This window comes from Chiloscyllium plagiosum, unplaced genomic scaffold (assembly GCF_037043375.1).
Source record: "Chiloscyllium plagiosum isolate Xiang-an unplaced genomic scaffold, Cpla_swu_hap1 HiC_scaffold_28, whole genome shotgun sequence".
Lineage (NCBI taxonomy): Eukaryota > Metazoa > Chordata > Chondrichthyes > Orectolobiformes > Hemiscylliidae > Chiloscyllium > Chiloscyllium plagiosum.
Genome location: NW_028270166.1, coordinates 4,895,604 through 4,920,310, shown reverse-complemented (window position 1 = coordinate 4,920,310; position 24,707 = coordinate 4,895,604). Strand labels below are relative to the sequence as shown.

The window sequence follows — 24,707 nt, the reverse complement described above, 5'->3', positions numbered from 1 at the left end:
GCTTTTTAAAAAAAGGAAACTAAAACTGTCCATGAATTTCTAGATGTGGTTTCACCAACTCTTTTACAACTACAGTAAAACTTTTCTCCATTTATACACCATTCCCCTTGCAATAAATATCAATATTCTATTTGCCTTTCTAATCATTTGCTGTATCTGCATTTCAACTTTTGTGATCATGTACCAAGTCTCTCAGATCCCTCTGTATCACTGGGTTCTACAGTATCTCTCCATTTAAGTTGTATCCTGCCTTTCTGTTTTTCCTCTAAAATGGACAAGTACAAATGTAACCATGTTATACTCCATCTGCCAAATCCTTCCCATTAATTAACCTATCCATATGCAGATAACTGACTTTCCTATCGGTCTTGGTCTTATTGGCCAATTTACCTACCGTACAATCACCTCCCCATCTAAATCATCGATAAAGATTGTAAAATATAATTGTCCCATCAGTCTTCTCCGTGGAATGGGAAGGTTGGCAAATCGTAATAAGCTCTTCCAGCACCACTAATCCAGAAATTGTAATAAGACCCACTTATCCTTACAGTCTGCTTCCTATTAGCTAACCAGCCTCTTATCTATGCTAATACATTACCTACTAAACAGTGTGCTCTGACCTTAGACAACAATCTTTGATGTGGGAACTTATTAAATGCCTTTTGGATATCCAAGTACACCACTTCTATGAAGTATAGATGTTACGTTGTCAAAAAACGTGAATAGATTAATTAAATGTTACTTTCACTAAATCATTGTGAAGGTCAGTGTGGTTACATTGTGGTTTTTGATGTACTCTGTGACACCAGCATCATCCCATTCCCATGCAAGTTAATTAGTCAATAAGCAGGAGCAGTGGAAGTTCAAAGAGACTGAACAGTTCAGGTCCACAGATCATTCATAGGTAGCATTAAGATACTTAATTAAAAAGAGAAATAGAGAAATTATGTGAATGCGTACTAAAAACAAGGTTTGCATTCCTGGAATACTATGGGATTATTTGACTGAGGATGTTTGGATTTTGAAAAGTAATAACAATCACAAGTTCTTTCCACTCGTGGATGGTAACCTTCAAGAAATGACATCCAGATCACCGATTCAAAAAATGAAGTGTGAAATGGTCACAGACTGAAAGCAATCGAGACCAGCGGGTTTAATAATTGTTAACTCAGATGGACACAATGTTGCTGGACAAACTTATAAATGGACATGGAGCCAAGGAAATGGAGTTAAACAAACGCTGACAATGAATAGCAATGAATGGCTGCCTCCAGTTATAATATGCTGACATTCTCACATACCTATGAAACAACCCAGTGCCAGAACCACCCTCCATTCCCACGCTGTGTCAACAAGCAGAGCTCTGAGTAATGAGTGGGGAACAGTGAGGGTGTGGGGTGGGGGTCGAATGGGATCCAAAGGAGATCTAGCACAGGCACAATGGGTCAAATAGCCTTCTGTGCTATATCAATCTATTACTTGGACAATGGGCCTGAGCAATTCACTTGGGACAGTATTGAAAATGTTCAGGAAACATTCTTCCTATTAAAACTGGAGGACAATTGATTTTTGTTCTATTTGAGCTGATGCAGATTGAAGCATGTGCTGAGGTTTGGGCAATTAGGAAAGGGATACCAAGGAGTTAGATACAAAGTAAAGCTCCCTCTACACTGTCCCCATCAAACACTCCCAGGACAGGGATAGCACGGGGTTAGATACAGAGTAAAGCTCCCTCTACACCGTCCCCCCATCAAACACTCCCAGGGACCGGGATAGCACAGGGTTAGATACAGAGTAAAGCCCCCTCTACACTGTCCCCCCATCAAACACTCCCAGGACAGGGATAGCACGGGGTTAGATACAGAGTAAAGTTCTCTCTACACTGTCCCCCCATCAAACACTCCCAGGACAGGGACAGCACGGAGTTTATTACAGTGTAATGTTAATAACATGTCACCTAAGTAAACAGCTCTTCCACATGCTTCATGTCTGAGGGAGCTTGGCCCATACCCATCTGAAGTAGCAGAGCCAATCAAACAGGACCTGCAGCCCATCCACCTGCTCTTGATACATACTTCCAGAGATACTCCTGGTTTCCTGCCTGGACCCGAGGTCCGGAATTCGTACATTCACTGGGTTACCTGTGGATAGTGAATGCCTGGAGGAGAATCAGGAATACGTAGACGCGCACGCTCAGCCCAAGACTTTGGCCGAGCTGGTGCATCAGCTCGCTGTCCTGTTTGAGATTCAGTATGATGTTCAGTTTGATGCTCATTATTAGGCTCAGCTCCTTTAACAGATTTTTGTGTCAAACATCGGCAGCAACTTCTAAACATGTTCAACTGTGCTAAAAAGGGCTTGTGTTACCTAGCAACCTACAAAATGAAGTAGTGTGCCAATTTCGGAGCCTATGATTGGCTTTTGGACCTTGCGGGCGGATTGTTGATTGTTTTATGGTGGGTACTAATTGTCAATTAGAAGAATCTCAGCCAATCACGAGGTAAATTCTATCATTCTCATGGTGACACAAGTGCATTCTAATTGGTGTGTCACAAACTCATTCTTGAGCTTGTTGAGGAATAGGCTGAAGACTGGGATCCAAAGGACATCCAGCATGGGCTGTATCAATCTATTACTCTCAATCATTCTAATCCTCGGACAGGTTTCCCAATGGATTCTCCCTGAATCAATCACGGGCTGGAATTTTTCCAACCCAGGGGGCAGATCTTTCAGGTTGGTGCTGGAACCTGAGGGAATGAAAGCCTCACATCGATGCCCCACGTGGCCCCTACTTCTTGCTGCTTTATCTAAAGGCAAGGGCACTGCGGGAACAGTGGGCCATATGGTTAAGCCAATTACCAAAGGCAGTTCATGACCAGACTATAATCTTGGTGGCACTGTGTGGGTCTCCCACATTCCCCATCCCACTGTATTCACATCCTGGCTAGAAGGAGACTGTAGCTGTTCATTTCACAAAAGGACAATCTATCTCCCTCTGTGTGTCTTATGGCTGAGAGTGAAACTCCACAAGAAGACCTCTGCCCTAGCTTTGATGTTGATGGTGGACCAGTGCTTTCTACACAACAGCTCCTGCTTGGGCCTTAGCTGTTTTCTGACAGGTCAGAGAAACACAAAAGCTACAGCAGGGCTGAGGCTATCCTGTCTGTGATGAAAGGTGTATAATCATTATATACTAATACTACTCTTGTTTGGAATTTGGATTTCCAACTAGAGACAGATGGGTAATAGTTACTACTGTGAAGAGATTTCTTTAAAAAAAAATCAAGGTCAGAGAGTCCCTCTGGAACAGTGACCCAAATCCAACATTTGTCAGAAAGCATGTGTCTCCCTTAGCACCATAGGGTGTCTGCAAAGGTGTTTATACTTCACAACAGGTAAGGGAAATATTTCAGTTCTGTAGCCTTGTTTTCAATTCAGAAGAAACTAGAATTGATACAGCTTTTTCAATTCAGTTCAGGAAAAAAAACAGGATCGAATTCAGAAGCAAGTTCAGTTTCTCTTTGAAAAGGAGTGTTCAGGGAACCAGTTACTTGAGCTGAAGGAATTATTTTGTGTAAGCTGCAAACCAGGAGTGTTTGGGTAGAAATTGGGAGGTTTAACAGAACTGAGAAAGCCTAGACTCTCTAGATTTATGAAAAGTTTATGTCAGCAGATTTGGAAAACAGTCTTCAAATTGCCTTCAGCATCCAAATAAATTATTCGGAGTAATTTAGGTTGCAGATTAAAGAATTGAAAACTTCATTTTGTTGTGAGCTTTTTAAGGTCATTCTAACTGCCTTCTACATTTAAATAATTTGTTTTTTTCTTCTTTTGTGTAATAAATTGCTGTTCTGCTGTTAAAGAAAATCTGCAGCCTCATGTGGATGTTTCTATTCATTCATGGGATTAGAGCATCACTGGCTGGTGCAGCACTTAACACCCAAACCTTTATGTCCAGAGAGTCATTCACATTGCTGTGGGTCAAGAGTCAGATGTAGGCTAGACTGGGTAAGGATGTCAGATTTTCCTCCCTCAAGGACATTCATCTTTAGGCTGATGAGTTGGGCCAATGGGCCTGTTTCCTCTATGATTCTTTGACTATCCTGCCTCTGAGCCAATTTTGGATCTTTCCCTTTGAATCTACAAGTTTGTTTTAATGACCATGTGGGACATGGTCCAAAACTTTGTTAATATCCATACAGACTGTATGCTCACAACCTTAGATTAATTAATTTAAGCATAGATTTATCCTGTACCTCCAGAATTTTCCAAGTAATTTTTCCATTACTGAAGTTAGACCTGTGCACAGTGATAGCAATATGTAGAATCACTGAAATAGAGTGAGAAGACTCCATAGACAGCACCTTCCAAACCCACAACCACTTCCATCTAGAAGGACAAGCACAGCAGATACATGGGAACACCACCCCCTGCAAGTTCCCCTCCAAGCCACTCACCATCCCGACTTGGAAATATATCGCTGTGCCTTCATCAGTGATGATCCCAGATCATGGAACACCCTTCCCCTATCTAACAGCACTGTGAGGAAAGTGGAGGATGGGGCTGGGCAGCTGGTTCTTGGCAAATGCCATCAGCAAATCAGGGTACTGTGAAATAACTTTACAACAACTAGTGGGAAATCCTTGGGTCCGATATGAAATCTGAAACAAAGATGGGATGCTAAAGTAATTCTCAAAAAGCTGAATCAGTTAAGATACATGGTTTCGATCAGCAAAGGGACATGGGCCAAAGTCAGGTTTAAGGAATTAGGCCAAAGATCAACCATGATTTCATTAAATATGAAACAGGCTTGAGGAGCTGAATGGCCTATTCCTGTTCCTATGAAATTGAGGTCAACTCTAGACCTTTTGTTACCATGACGAGTGCCTGTTTCAAGGAATTAAATTTGTCTCAGTTACTGGCTGGCTTGATAAACATTTGATAAAACCATAATTCTCAATCTGGGTTGAGAATCAATAAATCACCATGAATCACAATAATCACATTCACCACATCATATGATGGCTGGTTTGAGAATTGGAAAATATATCTTGTTGGATTAGCACCAGGGGCTTCCCCAAAACTGGGCTGAGGTGCATTATTGGAACAACTTTTTATTCATACGTGAGATGTGGGCACCAATGGCTTGATCAACATTTGTTGCCCATCCTATTTGTATTTCAGGTGGTGGTGAGTTGACACCTTGATCCACTGCCGTCTGTGTGCTGTAGGTAGACTTATAATGGGAGTTCAGGATTCTGACCCAGCTACAGTAAAGGAATGGTGATATATTTCCAAGTGAAGATCGTGAGTGGTGTGGAGGGAAACTACCTGGGGTGGTGTTCCCATGTATCTGCTGCTCTTGTACTTCTAGGCAGTAGAAGGCATTGATTTGAAAGGTTCTGTGTAAGGAATCTTAAAATATTGATGGTCATGGATTCCTGATATTGGAGATTTCATGGGTGTTCTGTTGGTTTGTCTATAGGTTTTGTTGTTGAAGGTGAAGTAGGTGGTAAGGCGTAGGTGCACTAGCTTGATGATACTGTCCTTGCTGATGAATATGGTGGTGTTTGGTGTATGTGTCTTTGGTTCTTCTAATAGTGTAGTCAGTGTTTCCTTGGCCAGGCTGATGTTGATGGATGTGAACAGGGCTGTTACGTCAAAGGAGACCATTATTTCACCCTTCGTGTGGAGGGAGCTTTACTCTGTATCTAACCCTGTGTTGTCCCTGTCCTGGGAGTGTTTGATGGGACTGTGTAGTGGGAGCTTTACTCTGTACCTAACCCTGTGTTGTCCCTGTCCTGGGAGTGTTTGAAGGGACTGTGTAGAGGAAGCTTTACTCTGTATCTAACCCCATGTTGTCCCAATCCTGGGAGCGTTTGATGGTGGAGAGAGTTTTACACTGTATCCAACTCCATCCTATCCCTGCTGGACAATGTCATGGACAGTGTTCACATACTCTTCAAGGTGAGTTCTTCTCGACCAATAATTATCCTTCATCCAGTGACATCAGTGAAACAGATATTTTAGTGAGTATTACATTGCTGGGAGCTTGTTGTGTTCAAACTGTCTGTTGTGTTTCTTATGCGATAGCTGTGACCCTGTTTTAACCATCTGATGTTGTCTCCAAGCACTTTATAACAATGAGGTGCTTTTCCAAGGCGCTATGGAAATGTAACTTCATTCTTTTCCACGGGCATAATCAACAGTGAATCCTGTGTCACATGGAATCACCAAAGGGAAAGGTGTCAGCACCTGAAAATCCAAGGGTCAGGGTGTTGGGGGGAGTGACTGCTCTGAACTACCTCCTCACTAACAAGAGGGAAAAGAAATATCACTGAGGGACAAACTCCACCCCATCACCCACTGGCCCCCCACCACCCTCCCACAACCCCTCATCGCAGCAACCCACCACAGACTAGGAGAACAACACAGGTTGTTCTTCCTCTGGACTGTTCCACACTGCTAAGGAAAATGTCAGAATGGTTACCTTTTAGCCCTTCATGTAGTGTTACAGATTGTACGACTTACCTGAGCAAATGGGGTCACAATCATGTCTTCCGTGTGGCTGAGTACAAAAACAGATGAACAGAATTAGAACATAATCTCTATCTATAACGCACAGTGTACGCTCACAATGAACAAAGACTCTCCGCTTGAGGAATATACTGAACATGGATTCAACAAATATTCAACAGCAGTTACAAATGTTTAACCTGCACCATGCTGGACTACAAGCTGCTGAAGTCCCTGGTTGACATCACCCAATTTCAATCTCTCTCTCAAAATCTCCAGCTTTGCTACACTGCAGCTCCAAGAGCTTCCCTAGGGCTTTTCAGTAAACATTCCTGAGGAAGGAATACCCTTCAGGTCACGGAGAGACAACAAACGCTCGCTCGACTGCCAATATGCTGAGGATCCATTCCTGGACAGTGTTACATGCCTACAGCTTGTAGCGTGGACTGGTCAAAGAGTTACTTAGGCTTTTTAAGTAATAAGGAGCAAAGTAAGATTAAGGAATTTGAAAGTTCCACCTGCTCCAGGTGAGAGATGGCAACATGGTAAATCGAAACAACAGAGTGGGGATTCCCTATAGGGGAGCTGGGGTAGACCACTTTCTCAACACTGGGGGGTGTTGACCGTCAAGTGAAATACTCTTTCTGTGTTGCAGACTACCTTTGAAAAGGCTTAAATGAACTGGAGATGCAACATAACAAAGTAATTGTTTTCAGAAAATTAGTGGATCTCCAGTTTACACCATCTAGACACTATTTATCTCCTTTAACAAGACCCAGTGTCTCTCTAATCAATATATTAAGGAAGTGTCATTGGCATCAGGAGATAGAAGCTTAAAGGAGAAAGTGAGGATTGCAGATGCTGGAGATCAGAGCTGAAAATGTGTGGCTGGAAAAGCGCAGCAGGTCAGGCAGCATCCAAGGAACAGGAGAATCGACGTTTCGGGCATAAGCCCTTCTTCAGGAAAGAAAGCCCTTCTTCCTGAAGAAGGGCTCATGCCCGAAATGTCGATTCTCCTGCTCCTTGGATGCTGCCTGACCTGCTGCGCTTTTCCAGCAACACATTTTCAGCAGCGATAGAAGCTTAAAGGAAAGCACAAGTTAATTATTCTGAAACTACATTGGCAGTTTTCCTATTCACCTACTCACAGTTTGAAAATCCTACTGAAGGCTGCAGCAGTAAGGGACAGTGAGTAACAGAAGCAGGCTAGTAGGTTCAGGTTCCAAAGAGAAACAAAGTGATTGAGATATTATAGTGGATCCTACTGCAAAGAAAGTTATCTTGAAGACCATAACACTGTAGCAACTTACTCAGCAAATGAATGTCAATTGATACGAAAGCTATGTTTCGCTGTTGAGAAGTCTCAAACTATTTTTGAACCCACCTAAAAATCTGGTTCATCCAGAAGGGAAGCAATGGAAATTAAACACATATGTTAATGGCTGAATGATACAGAGAGGTTTTGCTATTTCTCAGTAAGTCTGTCCGGCTGAAAGTAGTTTACATCAAACTTAAAGCAGACCCAGGTATCCCGAGGTCAGATTAGACCCGAAACATTAACTCTGCTTCTCTCTCCTCAGAAGGTGCCAGGCCTGCTGAGCTTCCCCAGCACTTTCTGTTTCCATTTCAATCCAGCGATGTCCTACTGGCACGAGAGAGAGAGCGAGCGCGAAAGAGAGAGTGCAGCAGGTAATCTTCTGATGATGATTTTATTTGGGGAGTCGATATAGAATTTAAACAATGTCTGATAGGTAAAACAGAAAGAATGTTTAAGAATAGAAGTTAGGTTTTAGGTTCTTTAAATATATACGGTTAGAATTAAGCAGAATAGATCAGGAATGACTTCAGATCAACATGTTAAAAATGTTAATCTCATCCTGATAAATTGTGCTGGATCCTCTCGAAAAGGTGACAGTGCGTTCAGGGAAGAAACCGACCAGATAAAAAGCTGGACAGTTAGCTGGGCTGATCATTCAGACTTGTCTTGATGTCAGTTTTAACATAACTGAGTATCAGAATGAAAAAGAGTTACTTTTGAGGAAGTCTTAAGTGCAAGTAAAATATTAAAGAAATTAACAAAACAGTGTGCTGGAGAAACTCAGCAGGTCTGGTAGCATCTGAAGAGAGAAAATGGAGTTAATGTTTAAGAGTCCCAGTGACCTTGTTCTGTCCTGAAGACAGATTGCCCCTTGTTTAAGATCTCATTTCGAACATTGGATAAATACGTGCCTGTATCTATCCGCTTTACTGGCACCAATGTTTCAGCAGCTAAGATACTTTTAATTACTTTTTTTATTTTCTTGGCTTCTCAAGCCAACAGTCATTTATTATTCTTTCCCATTTATTTAATTCTAGTCAATTGTTTAATTTGTTACAAACTCTGCTTTTAGATTATAAACCCTGCTCCATTCAAATAGGCATCTGGAACACTGGCGTGGGAAACACCGTTAACAAGGTCTTGCTTCTGGGTCACCCAAGGCTGGGAACCCGAGTGCACTTTTTTCTGAATTTAGGTTCTGTTAAAAAAAAACAAAGAACCATGGATGCTGGTGATCAGAAACAAACACAGGGAATGTTGGAGAAACTCAGCAGGCCTGGCAGCATTTTCAGGATCACTGGACTCAAAACACAAACTCTGCTTCTCTCTGCACAGATGCTGCCAGACCTGCCGAGTTTCTCCAGCACTCTTTGCTTTTGTTTCAAATCTCCAACATCGGTGGTTCGTGATCCAGTATTTGTCACCAATCGTTAAATTGTTTCACAAGAAAAGGTGCTTAGAGTCATAGAGATGCACAGCATGGAAACAGACCCTTTGGTCCAATCCGTCCATGCCGACCAGATATCCCAACCCAATCTAGTTTCAACTGCCAGCACCCGGCCCATATCCCTCCAAACCCTTCCTATTCATATGCCCATCCAAATGCCTCTTAAATGTTGCAATTGTACCAGCCTCCACCACTTCCTCTGGCAGCTCATTCCATACATGTACCACTCTCTGTGTGAAAAAGTTGCCCCTTAGGTCTCTTTTATATTTTTCCCTCTTACCTTAAACCTATGCCCTCTAGTTCTGGACTCCCCCATCCCAAGGGAAAGACTTTGTCTATTTACCCTATCCATGCCACTCATAATTTTGTAAATCTCTAAGTTCACACCTCAGCTTCCAATGCTCCAGGGAAAACAGCCCCAGCCTGTTCAGCCTCTCCCTATAGCTCAAATCCTCCATCCCTGGCAACATCCTTGTAAATCTTTTCTGAAATCATTGGAAATCTGTAAAGGAGGACATCTGGTTGTCCATGGTATGCAGGGATATGGTGAGAAGGAAGGAAATTAGCACTAGGCAATAGAACTGGTGCAAACTCGATGGGCTGAATGGTCTCCATCTGTACCACAATATTTTGCAAATCCATGATAAAGAGACATAAGCACATGGAATGAAATCAATTTTTATTTGGGCTGCTTTGAGATGAAATATGTTTTGTTTAAAGAAATAAGGGGGTAGATGGAAGGGATGTGCGATTTGAAAATTAAAGTCTAATTTTAATTAGTTTTGTTCAAGGATTGTTTATATGTCTTTGAAAGTTTTATTCAGACAGAGGAGAGAAATTCTTTATCACAACGAAGAGCTAAATATGGGATTGGGGTTCATTAATTAATAAACTGGCTGGGTAGATATAAAAAGGGAACAATGGGGGTGACACAGTGCAGTGCTAGTGTCCTTACCTCTGACCATAAGGTCTAGGTTCAAGTCCCCTTCTGATATAATGGCTATGGAGGTATGTCAAAATATGACCAAATAGATTCATTTAAAAAAAAAGGGAACAGGCTGGATTAGTATGTGGAAGGAGCTGTGAGACTGAGTAGTTAATAAACTTGATCCACAAAGAGAAGTCTTAGTTTCTGTTTCACTGACTTGCTTGGATTGCTTTAACTCTAACCTATATTTTCTCTCAGCCTGGCAAAATCTAGGGGTTTTTTTGTTTCAAAATCCTCCTTGGCTTGTGCACACCTGTGTAACCTTCTCCAATCCTACAGCCTTCTGAGATCTCTGCTCCTCCAACTCGAACTTCCTATGGATCCTTGTTTTATATTGTTCCACCACTGGCGGTTCATACCTTTGGTCGTCTGGGCTTTAATCTCTGGAGTTCCTTCTCACAACCTCTCCTCCTCTCAAACACTCTCTCCTCCTTTAAGGTGTTCCTTAAAACCTACCAGAATGACCAAGCACTTTGTCTTCGGCTCTACTATCCCTCTGTGTGTCTCAATGTTAAAGTTTGCCAGATAGCGCTCCTAAGATGTTAATATCATGTCAAAGGTACAATATACGGGCAACATGTTGAGGGTTGGAGCCATAGTGTCTAACTCTGGGGGGAAAGATGTTGGTTAAATATACTGAGCATGCCAGTCACTGTAACAAGAGACTAGCAGGGAAAGACTTTGAATAAAAATTCCTATGTTCCTAAAATTCTTGCAGAAAGGCAAGAGGTAGAGAGACATCATTGGTCCCTTTGAACCTGATCCTTGAGAGTTAGCTCTTACTCTCTGTCACATCCCAGTTGCACTTTGAATGATCCCTGATTTTAGTCGTAGAGTCATACAACATGGAAACAGACCCTTCGATCCAACCACACCTTACTGACCATAATCCCAAACTAAACTAATCCCACCTGCTCTTGGCCCATATCCCTCGAAATCGTTCCTATTCATGTACATATCCAAATGTCTTTTAAATGTTATAATTGTACCCACATCCACGACTTCTTTTGAAGATTTATTCCACACTCAAACCACTCTCTGTGTAAAAACATTGCCCCTCATGGTTTTTTAAAATCCTTCTCCTCTCAGCCTAAAAATATGCCACCTAGTTTTGAAATCCCCCAACCTGGGAAAAGGACACTTGTCATTCATCTACACCCCTCATTACTTTATAAATCTCCATAAGATCACATCTCAACCTCCTACGTTCCAATGAAAAAAGTTCCAGCCTATCCAGCCTCTCCTTTTAACTCAACTTCACCCCCATCCTTCCTATTTGTGAAAGCAATTTCACGAACAGGCTTGTGTGTAATAGTTATTACAAATCTGCTCATTGCTATTTTAAACTAATTATCTCTGCTCCTAATTTCCTGACTGATTAAAACTCTGGATTTTTCCTGCTTGCTCCATGTAAGGTTTCCTAACCCTTAGCAATGTTCTTCTCTTTAGTCATATCCTTTCCTCACTGCGAAGCCTCTCTCTCAGTTTCCAGCACTTTCAACATTTGGACAGAATTAGAGATGAAATTACTGTGCAATCACAAGATCAAAAGGCTACAGTTTCTTTAAAATTACAATCTGAAGCAGAAAGGACAAAAGAAGGATTTGATTTCAAAGAATTTCTGTCATAAATGCTCCAATATTAGCAGCATTAACGAAGTTAGAGAGGATTCAGAGGGGCCAATTCAGATTCTGAAATTTGGTTTGACAGAAGGAATCAGAGGTACAGTGCAGAGCAACACACGTTCCCTCAAGATGTGTTTAGTTGTGTTCTCAATTAATTTTACCACATTTTCTCATGCATGTATTCTACATGTTCCCATATAGTTCTCAAATTGTATATATCTTTGTTTTTAAAGGCACAATTCAATTTTCCAAATCATAGAACCCCATGCGGCCCATCGAGTCCACACGAATCCTCTAAAAAGCATCCCACCCAGACCCAACTCCTACCCTATCGCTGGAACCCTGCATTTCCCATGGCTAATCCATTTAATCTGCACATCCCTGGACACTGGGCAATTTCCCATGGCCAATTCAAATAACCTGCACATCTTTGGACTGTAGGAGGAAACCGGAGCACCCGGAGGAAACCCATGCAGAGACAGGGAGAACTTGCAAATTCCATGCAGACAGTCGCCCGAGGCTGGAATCGAACCTGGGTCTCTGGCGCTATGAGGCAGCAGAACTTTCCAATGTGCCAATCCCAAATGTTTTTCCTTTGTGACCCTAGTTTTGAGGCTTGACAATTGTTGTGAGCCCTGTGATGGAGCTGTTATAGCGTGGACAGAGCTCAGTGGCCACCATTGCTGCCTTGGATTGAACAACTCCTAAGATTCAACTCATTAGCCCATTTGGGGATCCTCACCCCACCCCCCTTTTACTTTGGGGACCCCTGGTCTAATCTCAAATTCTAAGAGATACTGGCAAAAACAACATAAAGGGGATTCTGTAAATTTGAAATAAAAACGGGAAATGCTGGAAATACTCAGCAAGTCAGGCAGCTTCCGGGGGGAGATACAGAGTTTATGTGACAGGTCTGTGATCCTTAATCAGATAAACTAATGAGAAATTATCACCCTGAGGTGTTAATTCTATTTTTTCTCTCCCCAGATCTCCGAGCTGCCAAGCACTTCCAGCATTTTATATTTTTTTCAGGCTCTGATTGTTGTTCAGTTTACAATCCTAACGGAAACACAGCACCCTGAGGTGAGGGGGAACATGGTGCCAAATTGGTCCCTGGTTATTCTATTGCCTTGTCCATTCTCACTGAGGCTAATTGCAATGCCTTTACAGTGATTGGTTAAGAGAACAGCCTGGTCCCTACTGCTGAGTATGACACTGCAGTGCAGTCAGCCAATAAGATAGTCCCATTCTCTCACACACTGGGAGACAGTTCAGTCGTCTCAACAAATCCAGGCCAGGAGTAAATGTGACACAAGATGCAGTTCCTTCTAATCCTTGGCAAGACTGACAGCTGAATAACAAACCACCCAGAAACATCTCTGCACCATTCGGTTAATAAAGCATCAGAGGGCTCAGGCTTGTTCCATTTTCCAACAGGACAGAAACATTTCAACAATCCTCCTTGTCTTATTCTGCAAATAAAGATAATTCACGATGCTGGGTAATGGAATGGATGTGGAGCTGGGGGAGAGAATTTGAGGGAGGGTGAAGGGTGTGTGACAGTGAAGGGTTGTGAGGGTAGGGCGTGTGAAAGGGTAGGACATGTGAGGGTGGGGTCTCTGCTGTGTTAAAGTGAGCAGACAGAAGCAGTTTGGTGATAAGAGTGATATCAAACCAGCCCGAATGAGTACTTTCTGACACCTTGGTGTGTGGAGCTGAGGGGAGCGTGAAATGTCAGCCACCTCATTGGAATGAGGGACCTGAATGTTTCCCATTTTAAATCTGTGTGTATTTGAGCCCCAAGTCAATTAGCAGGAAAATTGGGCAAGCTATAAAGAAGGCCATTGACTCATCAGTCCAAGGCCAATTTCACCCCCAAGTGTCCTATCAGCTTTGTCAAGGACTTTATACCAGGATTCCTGGGGTAGTCTGTGGGAACAGGCCATAATGATGTGGTGAGTATCTAACACTGGGAGACAGCTAGTCTCATTTCGAGACAGTCCATGTGACTACTGAGCGTACAGCATGAGACAGAATACGCAGAGGTACACCCAGACTGCTGGCTGAATGTTTCCTAATTAACATTTCACTGCTGAATAATTAGTTGGTTTAACATAGAATGTGTTGGGTATCTTGGAGTATGGTGCTGGAAAAGCACAGCAAGTCATTCAGCATCCGAGGAGCAGGAGAATCGACGTTTCGGGCAAAAGCCCTTCATCAGCCATGTGCTGGGTGTCTGTCAGGTGCAAAGTATCTTGTGCCTATGTGTTTAACATGGACTATTGTGTGTCTGAAAAATGTGTTGCTGGAAAAGCGCAGCAGGTCAGGCAGCATCAAAGGAGCAGGAGAATCAATGTTTCGGGCATAAGCACTTCTTCAAGAAACCTGAAGAAGGGCTTATGCCCGAAACGTCGATTCTCCTGCTCCTTTGATGCTGCCTGACCTGCTGCGCTTTTCCAGCAACACATTTTTTAGCTCTGATCTCCAGCATCTGCAGTCCTCATTTTCTCCTATTGTGTGTCTAACATGAATGGTGTGTCCACCATGGATTACCATGCAGTGTGATGTGTCCAGTGTTACTTTAACCTCAGGGCACATTACCCCCACAGTGGGTCCCCACAGTAAAAGCCCTGCTCTGTTTTGCTCTTCCCACTCTTACCCTGGTCTCACACACCAATACTCTGGGCAGTTTTGCCTTGTGGTTAGTAGATTGTGATAAAGGTGAATAGACTGGCGTCCAAGTAACCGATCTCACTTACTTTCCCATCGTCGGGGCAAGGACTGGCTCGGAGAACCGTGAAGCTAGGGCAGGTCTTGGGTGAGCCTTGAGATAGCTACTCCTGGTAACCGGCCAAAGGAGGGGACAAAAACCATTTCAAGACAGTCAGTTTATTCCTCTCTCTCCCCCCATCAATCACACCATGTGTCCTTCCAATCAACTGAGGCTTCCACGAAATGCCTGGGGGTGGGGGTACCATGACGATGGAACAAAGGTATGAGTTGGAGTGTGGGGGCAACTGGAGACAGGAATTACAGAATCCCTACAGTGTGAAAACAGGCCCTTCGGCCCAACAAGTCCACACCAACCCTCCAAAGAGTATCCCCAGAGGGAAGTGAGGAAGTAGTGACAAAACCACCAGGAAGGCGTTCACCTAGAACTGGTGACCCGATCAGGGTCCCTGACTTTGACAGTCAGAGTCCAGTTTCTGCACCTTGCCTCCACCCATTGGGAACAGGCCTCACTGACTCCATCACCATTCAAACAGTGTAGTGTACTCCTCCTTGCTCGGGAAATGGATTTGAGCATTAACCAGAGAGAGAGGAATAAGAGTAAATGTCACTCACATGTCGCTGGCGATGGAGGAGTTCCGGGACACGTTCTTTGGGGAGAGGTCGTAGTCGCTGTCGGAACGGTACAGGAAGGATTCCCGGCGCTGGCTGTGGCTGAAGTTTGCTTGTAGCACCAGCCCCGAGCTGGGGCTGGTCTGAGGATCGAGCGGGCTGCGTCCAGGAGACAGGCCATTCTCAACGTCGAAACTGCACAGGAGAGAATGAGAGGGGAGTGAGTGTGGAGCAGCTACCTCGTTCTCAACGAGGTGGGCGGTGTCAGTGCCTGAAGGATCAATGGGAAGTTCAGTACACCATTTACACTGACTGCCTTTCACTCCCAATGTCTGTAACTAATACTAGCCCACAGACATGCAATATTTTAAAGTTCTCAGCCTTTCTTGTCCCTCCATGACCTAGCCTTCCTTATAACCTGCTCCAGTCCCACAATTCCTCATGCATTCCTCCAATTTGGTCTCCCATCATAGAATCATACAGCATGGAAACAGACCCTTCAGTCTGACCAGTGCATGGAGACCATACTTCCAAACTAAATTAGTCCCACCCGCCTGGTTTTCCATTTTCGGTGGCAGTGCTAAGGCCCAGAGCTCTGGAATTTCCTTCATAAATTTCAACCACCTTGCTTCCCTCTTTTCAGATACTTTTTAAAACCTTGCTTTAGCCAAGCATTTGGTAATCTGGTCCACACACCCTTAATGTAGCTCAGTATTCACTTTGAACAGCAACAATCCTACAACGCACCTCAGGATGTTTGATGACCTTAGGAGCACCATATCAATATGTATCATATTATAAATCTAAAGATTTTCCAAAAGTATTTGGCATAATACCCATTCTGAGTAATCCTCTCTGTACCTTCTCCAACTCTTTACTATTGTTCTTAAAATGTGGTTCCCACAAATTCCCATGGTATCCCAACTGATGAAGGGCTATTTCTGCATTTATTAAGTGCCATTGACAGAACCAACATTTTGTTGCACATCCTGAATTGCCCCTTGATCTAAGTGGCTCACTGGGGCTATTTCAGAGTCAACCACATTGCTATGGATCTGGAGTTACATGTAGACGAGACCAGGTAAGGATGGCAGATTTCCCATCCTAAAGAGACATTAGTGAGCCAGTTGAGTTTTTACAAGAATCGATGATCGTTTTACAGTCATTGAAATTCACTTTGAATTCCAGATTTATTTTAATTGAATTTAAAATCCACCAAATGTCATGGTGGGATTTGAACCCACACTCCCAAAGTGTTAACCTAGTGCCTCTGGATTACTAATCCTGTGACATTACCACAATACAAGTACCTTCCCTTAAAGGTGTTGAAAATGAGGCAATTCAGACTGTTCTGGGATGAAATAGGAGGGACATTTTCAAACAAATTTAAATGAAATTCTCAAGAACCCTCTCCCCTCACAAAAAGCCACAGCTGTTGGGTGTCACTGAAGTTTTTAAGACTGCGATCAAAGACTTTTGTTGGGCAGGGGAACAAGGAATATTGAAAAATGCACTCGATGTGTAGAAGATCCAGTATCTATACTCAAGGGGCTGGCTGGCAATGTCTTGTTCCTTGGAACAGGAGGAGGTTGGCTCAATGTGAATGTTGGGGAGTGAACAGGTATGTGTTCATAATACTCATCGATCAAACTATCCTCATTAACACTCTTCATTATTTCAAGTTAACTTTAATACCTCCACATGATCTTCAATTTATTGGCAAATACTTTGCAACTGTTAATTAATTTGATCCCAGCCACTGGAGCGTCTGGGCTTGTATACCCTTGAGTTTAAAAGGCTGAGAGGGGATCTGATTGAGACATATAAGATTATTAAAGGATTGGACACTCTGGAGGCAGGAAAAATGTTTCCGCTGATGGGTGAGTGTCGAACCAGAGGACGCAGTTTAAAAATACGGGGTAGACCATTTAGGACAGAGATGAGGAGAAACTTCTTCACCCAGAGAATGGTGGCTGTGTGGAATGCTCTGCCCCAGAGGGCAGTGGGGAATGCTCTGCCCCAGAGGGCAGTGGGGAATGCTCTGCCCCAGAGGGCAGTGGAGGCCCAGTCTCTGGATTCATTTAAGAAAGAGTTGGATAGAGCTCTCATGGATTGTGGAATCAAGGGTTATGGGCATAAGGCAGGAACAGGATACTGATTAAGGATGATCAGCCATGATCATATTGAATGGTGGTGCAGGCTCGAAGGGCAGAATGGCCTACTCCTGCACCTATTGTCTATTGTCTCCATAAGTTGCCCCAATGTTAAATGGAATTCTCTGTACTTTAAGATTTATTCCTCCTTTCCATACTTGCTCAGCAATATAACGTTCACGATATTCCATACCACTGGCTTGGCCTCAGATCCAGGGACCAGAATCTCTGCAATTCCCACCCTTAGCTCCTCTGTAAACTGTCTTAAAACACAAAGATGAATAAATCCCCAGAACCTGATCAAATGTATCTGAGAACTCTATGGGAAGCTATGGAAGTGATTGCTGGGCCTCTTGCTGAGATATTTATATCATCGATATTTGCAGGTGGGGTACCGGAAGACTTGAAGTTGGCAAACATGGTGCCATTATTTAAGAAAGGTGGTAAGAACAAGCCAGGGAACTATTGACCAGTGAGACTGATGTCAGTGGTGGGCAAGTTGTTGGAGGGAATCCTGAGGGACAGGATTTACACATATTTGGAAAGGCAAGGACTTATTAGGGATAGTCAACATTGCTTTGTGCATGGGAAATCCTGTCTCACAAACTTGATTGAGTTTTTTGAAGAAGTAACAAAGAGGATTGATGAGGGCAGAGCGGTGGATGTGATCTATATGGACTTCAGTTAGGTATTCAACAAGATTCCTCATGGTACACTGGTTAGCAAGGTTAGATCACATGGAATACAGGGAGAACCAGCTATTTGCATACAGAACAAGCTCAAAGGTAGAAGATGAGGGTGGTGGTGGAGGGTTATGTTTCAGACTGGAGGCCTGTGACCAGTAGTGTGCCACCAGGATCGGTGCTGGGTCCACTGCTTTTCATCATTTATATAAATGATTTGGATGTGAACATGGTTAGTAAGTTTGCAGATGAGACCAAAATTGGAGATGTAGTGGACAGTGAGGAAGGCAGCACGGTGGCTCAGTGGTTAGCACTGTGGCCTCTCAGCACCAGGGACCCAGGTTTGATTCTAGCCTCAGGTGACTGTCTGTGTGGAGTTTGCACCTTCTCCAGTGTCTGCGTGGGTTTCCTCCGGGTGCTCCAGTTTCCTCCCACAATCCAAAAGATGCGCAGGTTAGGCGAATTGACCATGCTAAGTTGCCTATAGTGTTCAGGGATGTGTAGGTTGGGGTAAAATATGGGGAATAGGTTTGGGTCTGATATTCTTCGGAGGGTTGGTGTGAACTTGTGGGGCCAAAGGGCCTGTTTCTATGCTGTAGGGATTCTATGGAAGGTTACCTTAGAGTACAACAGGATCTTGATCAGATGGGCCAATGGACTGGGGAGTGGCAGATGGGGTTTAATTTAGATAAATATGAGGTGCTGCACTTTGGAAAGGCATATCAGGGCAGGACTTATACACCTAATGGTAAGTTTCTGGGTAGCGTTGCTAAACAAAGAGACATTGGAGTGCAGGTTCATAGGTCCTTGAAAGTAGAGTCGCATGTAGATAGGATAGTGAAGGTGGCGTTTGGTATGCTTGCTTAAATTGATCAGTGCAATGAGTACAGGGGTTGGGAGGTCATGTTGGGGCTGTACAGAACATTAGTGAGGCCAATTTTGGAATAGTAGTTTCCGCTATAGGAAGGATGTTGTGAAACTTGAAAGGGTTCAGAAAAGATTACAAGGACATAGCCAGGGTTGAAGGGTTTGAGCTATATGTAGAGGCTGGGGTTGTTTTTCCTGGAGCATTGCAGGCTGAGGGATGACCTTATAGAAGTTTATAAAATCATGAGGGGCATGGATAGGAATAAACAGACAAGGTCTTTTCCCCTGTGATGGTCGAGTCCAAAATTACAGCACGTAGATTTATGGTGAGAGGGAAAAGATTTAAAAGGGGCAACTTTTTCATGCAGTGGGTGGTGCGTGTATGGAATGAGCTGCCAGAGGAAGTGGTGGAGGCTGGTACAATTGCAACATTTAAAAGGCATCTGGATGGGTATCTGAATAGGAAGGGTTTGGAGGGATATGGGCCAAGTGCCAGCAAATGGCACTAGATTTATTTAGGATATCTGGTTCGCATGGATGAGTTTGATTAAAGGGTCTGTTTCGGTGCTGTACATCTCTATGATTCTGTGACTCAAGAACTCATGATGCAAACCACCTGGACCAGACTATCTTTCTATTTTAAACACTGCCAACCTTTTAAGTACATGCTGTTTATCTATTTTTATCTGATCCAATATTTCCACTACCATCTTCTATCCTGCTGTATTGGCAACACCCTGCTCTCTAGTGCAGGCAGATGGACATATTCATCAAGTGGACTAGCCAGGCACCCTGTCTCAACACAACTTGATCCTACGCTTCCTCTGTTTATGCTTTTGCACTGTATACATTCACATGTTTCCTTTTACATTCACCACTGTTCTATTCTCATGATCTCTCTTTGCCCTTCTTCCCTCCCTTTATTTAGGATGTCCATTATACTTTCTGAATCCAGCTTGGATCTTTAACGGATTATAAATCCTTCCAATTGCCATAGTCCTCCTCCCCGTGTCACATTTTAACTCCAGCATGTTTTGTGGTTGCAGTAGTTTGATTATGGGAAGGTGTTCATTCTGTATCTCTGCCAACTCCTCTGACTGTTTCACCCATACTCTAAACCCCTGCCTGTTAGAACATAGAACATTACAGTGCAGTACAGGCCCTTCGGCCCTCGATGTTCCATTTCGCCTGCCATCACCATCTCAAACATTGTTATTTGTTCATGGGACATGGGTGTCACTGACCAGGCCAGCATTTACTGTCTATCCCTAATTGCCCAGAGGGCAGTTAAGAGTGAACCATATTGCTGTGGGTCTGAAGTCACATGTAGACCAGACCAGATGAGGACGGCAGATTTCCTTCCTTCAAGGGGCATTATTGAACCAGATGGGTTTCTATGTCAATCGACAGCTTTTCAATTTTAGAATCTTGTTTTCAATTGATTTCAAATGCCACCACCTTCCACGACAGGATTCAAACCCTTATTCCCCATTACACATTAGCCTCAACTTTTAAGATTACTCATACAGCAACACTCTTATTTATCTAACTATCTCACCGCAAATGTTTGAATCTACAGTTAAAGATATCTTAACAATGCAATTCTAACACCATTTTTGATCCAACAAAGTCAACATGGTGTTACAATGAGGGAAATTGTATTTGATAAATTTATGAATGTTTATTTGAGGGTAGATCTGGAGAAACCAGTTGATGGAATATACATTGATTTTAAAAGGGCATTCGATAAAGTCACCCTGTGGAGTGAGGAAGAGTGGGAGGCAATCCCATTCCAACACCCAACATTCTGAAGGGGCCTGACAGGGTGTTCCCCCTACCCCTGGGTGGGGAATCTCCAACATCAGGATACCTACAAAGAACAGAGAGCCAATTATTTGAGGCTGAGATGAGGAGAAACGTTTCTCCCCCTCAGAATTGTAAATGTTTGGAATTCTTAACTCCTGAGAGTCGTGGATGAACTCGTTGTTGAACATGTCAAAGACGGAGGTGGATTTCGGACTCCTGAGGCAATCAAGTGGTTTGGACAGCCAGCTGGAATTGACACGGAAGTCAGCCATGATCAATAAAGAGGGTGGAGCAAGCTCAGAGAATCACACAGTACAGATGAGGCCTTTGGCCAATCTGGTCCATACTACCAAAAATGCACTACCACCTACACTAGTTTCACTTACTTGCACTAGACCTTGAATGTTATGACATTTTAAGTGCTCAAAGTACCTTTTAAGGGTTCAGATTTCCCACCTCAATACCCTCCCAGATAATTCCCGACCCTGACCACCCTCTGAGTGAAAAGATTTTTCCACAAATTCCCTTTAAACCACTTGTCTTTCACTTTTAAAGTGTCCCCCCTTGTTCTTGACCCTCCTCCTAAAGGGAGCAGCTTCCTTCTATCCATCCTGTCCATGCCCCTCAATGTCAGACACCTCACCCTTCTCTATTCCAAAGGAAACAACCTGAGCTTATCCAGCCTCTCGTCATCGCTGAAATACTCCATCCCAGACAATATTCTGGTGAATTGTTTGGGAAATTGAAATGTAGGGAACAGGTTATCACACAATGTCATAACAGGTAAACATTTATATAGACAGTAGGTAAAGCCTTTGGGATTTCAGATGATCACATAGTACATGGAGTTGAACAGGGTATGTTACCTCAGGAGAAGGACGTACACACATGAGACAGTCATTAAGGAATAAGTCAGGTTCATGAGGCAGTAACGTCTATTCCTGCTCCTGTTTCTCAGGTTCCATCTGCATGAAGCAATCTGACAGTGAGCTGTAACTCAGTTCACCACATTGCCCTGAGGTTAGTGAAGGAGGAGGGCAGCAGCCAGAATTCAGAGAGTGAAGAAGCAGACGCAATCCCCTCTTCAGTCAAAACACACACCAACCATTGACAAGGGACAAACAGCAGTTTACAAAGAAGAGGAACTCATGTCACATCATAAATCCATCAAACCCTCAGCAACAGCATCCTACAACTTCCGGAGATAGAATAAGAAAGAAATGTTAAGTTACTGTTGGGCAGATTGTAACAGTAGATGTGTTTAAAACGTCACAGTTCCACTGATGGGTGGTACAGACTCTCACCCTCCCTCAGCACATTGGCTGTTCATATTCAAACACTGATGATTGACATCACTAACAACATCTGTTTATGAGCACACTGTCTCCAAGGAGACAGACTGACACAGCATTCACCAATTACAGATCACTGACAGCACTGGCTTCCTCCTTAACCCTTCAGACAGGTTGCTCACAGTTACCAGTTGATGGCAATCGCTTGGGTTCGGGCGGGGCAAAATTAAACAGTTCAAACACCAACTCTTTCCAAACTACTGAGTCATTCCTGCTAAATCAGACAGAACACCTCCCTTCTGACAGCCTCCATTCCCTCTGTTTATATGTTAACGTTTGATCACTTTCTGTTCCCAGTTCTCTCTCAAACTGAAAATAAAGCTCCCTCTACATTGTCCTCAGGACAGGGACAGCATAGGGTTAGATACAGAGTGAAGCTTCCTCTACACTATCGCCATCAAATACTCCCAGGACAGGGACAGCATGGGGTTAGTTACAGAGTAAAGCGCCTCCTACATTGTCCCCATTAAACACTCCCAGAACAGAGACAGCACGGGGTTAGATATTGAATAAAATTCTTTTAACACAAATTGGTATGTGGCGCCCTGGAACTAGACTGGCAATCAGTTACAAATTAGAGGACAGTTTTCTCCCATTTCAGTGAAGGTATTTGTTAGGAATGCCACAATCCCTTTGATAAAGATGGTTCAAATTATCTCTGGGTGGAACAGAGGCGATGGAAACAGGCTGGTGGAAGGCTCGAGAACAAGGGAACATTGATATTGTATAGAATTACATCGGATCCACCACACATCCTGCCAAACTGTTCTGTGTAAGATGTTATGCTCCACATGATCCACTTCCCTCTTTCACCATCTCGGCCAAATATATCATCCTTTTCTATTCTCCCTCTGGTTTGTTCAACTTCCCTCAAGAGTTCCATATTCTAAGAACTTTCTGGGTGAGGAATTTTCTCCTGTATTTCTAATCCATTTATTATCTTTCCTATAGTTACTATCTTAAATGAAGGCTCCCAGTTTCAAAATGTCCCCAAAAGTGGTACCATCTTCCTTATCTATCCTATTCAAATGCTTAATCTTATCATTTTGTACAGCAAAGTGCCTGTTTGTAACCAAAACTTATAACCTCTCAGTCTGGAACCACTTTTTGTAAGTTTGTTTTTGTATATTCTCCAGTGCCTTACTATCCTTTTTTATTAATGTGGAGACCAGAACTGATCACATGGCTCCATTAATGGTTTAACTAAGTACGCATACATGTTTAACTTATCTTCTCTATTGATTCTGTCACTCTCTGGGAATTAATGCCATTAACATGTTGTTGTTTTCTTTTAAACAGAATCCCTACAGTGTGGAAACAGGCCATTCAGTCCAACAAGTCCACACTGACTCCCCGAAACACATCCCATCCAGACCCATTCCCCTACCCTATTCTTGCAACCTTACTTTTCCCATGGCCAAACCACCTAATCTGCATATCTTTGGACTGTAGGAAACCGGATTATCCAGAGGAAACCCACACAGACACGGGGAGAACATGCAAACTCCACAGACAGTCACCCGAGGATGGAATTTAACCTGGGTCCCTGGCGCTGTGAGGCAGCAGTGCTAACCACTGAGCCACTGCACTGCGTTTTATGGTCTCATTGATTTGTGTAGGTCCTTATGTGAGCTGTTCTCCTGACCTTGAGGCCTCCTCACTCCTTGATAATGTTTCGATTCTTAGTTTCCAAGGAGATTGTGGCCCCTTTATTCTGTCTAACATAACGAACCCCCTCATACTCACCTGCGCTGCAGGTCTGAAGAAGTGTCACTGGACCTGAAATGTTAACTCTGCTTTCTCTCCCCACAGATGCTGCCACACCTGCTGAGTTTCCCCAGCAGTCCCTGTTTTTGTTTCTGTACCATTGGTTTTGTAATCCACTTGCTATCCATTTTGTTAAGTGTCTACTGATTCAATTTGCACTGACATTTGGCATGGCTCTAATAGATGGCGTCTTATCAGAGACCTTTTGAAAATTCAAATATCTTAGATTGACCATATTGTTACAATTAGGGAGGGGGCTGGTATAGTGGCAATGTCACTCACCCTGGGCTAAGGTCTTGCAGATATCGGTTTGAATTCCAATCATGGCAAATAGTAAAATTTGAATTCAATAATAATCTGGAATTAAAAGCCATGTAAACATTCTTGATTGTTGTCAAATCCCATCCAGTTTACTAATGTCCTTCAGAGAAGGAAATCTGCCATCCTTACCCAGTTTGGCCTACACATGATGGTAGACAACATACGGTTGACTGTTAATTGCCATCAAAAAAATTAGGGATGGTACACCCACATCCCACAAAAACGTTATCCTTCTCTACCCTCTCTGTTCTCAGAGAGGTTGCTGAAACATGACCTACTGATTTCAAATCCACTTCATTACATTTTCGGTTTCTAGATGTTGCACCTTTGGGCAAACATTGCTGGAAAGAAATATAAAGTCTAAGGTTTTTTTAAATCTCATACTCATCAGGATTGAAATGCTAGAAAACCAACTGTAGATGGAATAATTTATCCAGCATGAGACCCGAGTGCTGATTGGATGGTTGGCATAGAGATGCATCAGGCTCACCTATTATATTGAAAAGAAAGGTCTATGGAGAC

General features: G+C 43.1%; 1 protein-coding gene across 11 annotated transcripts in view; it reads right to left on the bottom strand.

The window, feature by feature from the left end:
- Positions 1–24,707, bottom strand: part of LOC122565478 (3',5'-cyclic-AMP phosphodiesterase 4C-like) — a 357,513-nt gene that overhangs the window by 56,804 nt on the left and 276,002 nt on the right. For 7 of the 11 annotated variants that reach the window (XM_043721488.2, XM_087975919.1, XM_087975916.1 and 4 more), the window contains 3 exons: positions 15,240–15,431; positions 14,654–14,734; positions 6,532–6,568 (listed from right to left, as the gene is read on the bottom strand). In XM_043721488.2, the coding sequence (XP_043577423.1) occupies positions 6,532–6,568; positions 14,654–14,734; positions 15,240–15,431 (310 nt within the window). Of the gene's footprint in view, positions 1–6,531; positions 6,569–14,653; positions 14,735–15,239; positions 15,432–21,611; positions 21,829–24,707 lie in introns of those variants that run through there. The other 4 variants (XM_087975918.1, XM_043721492.2, XM_043721493.2 and 1 more) reach the window with 2 other exon arrangements.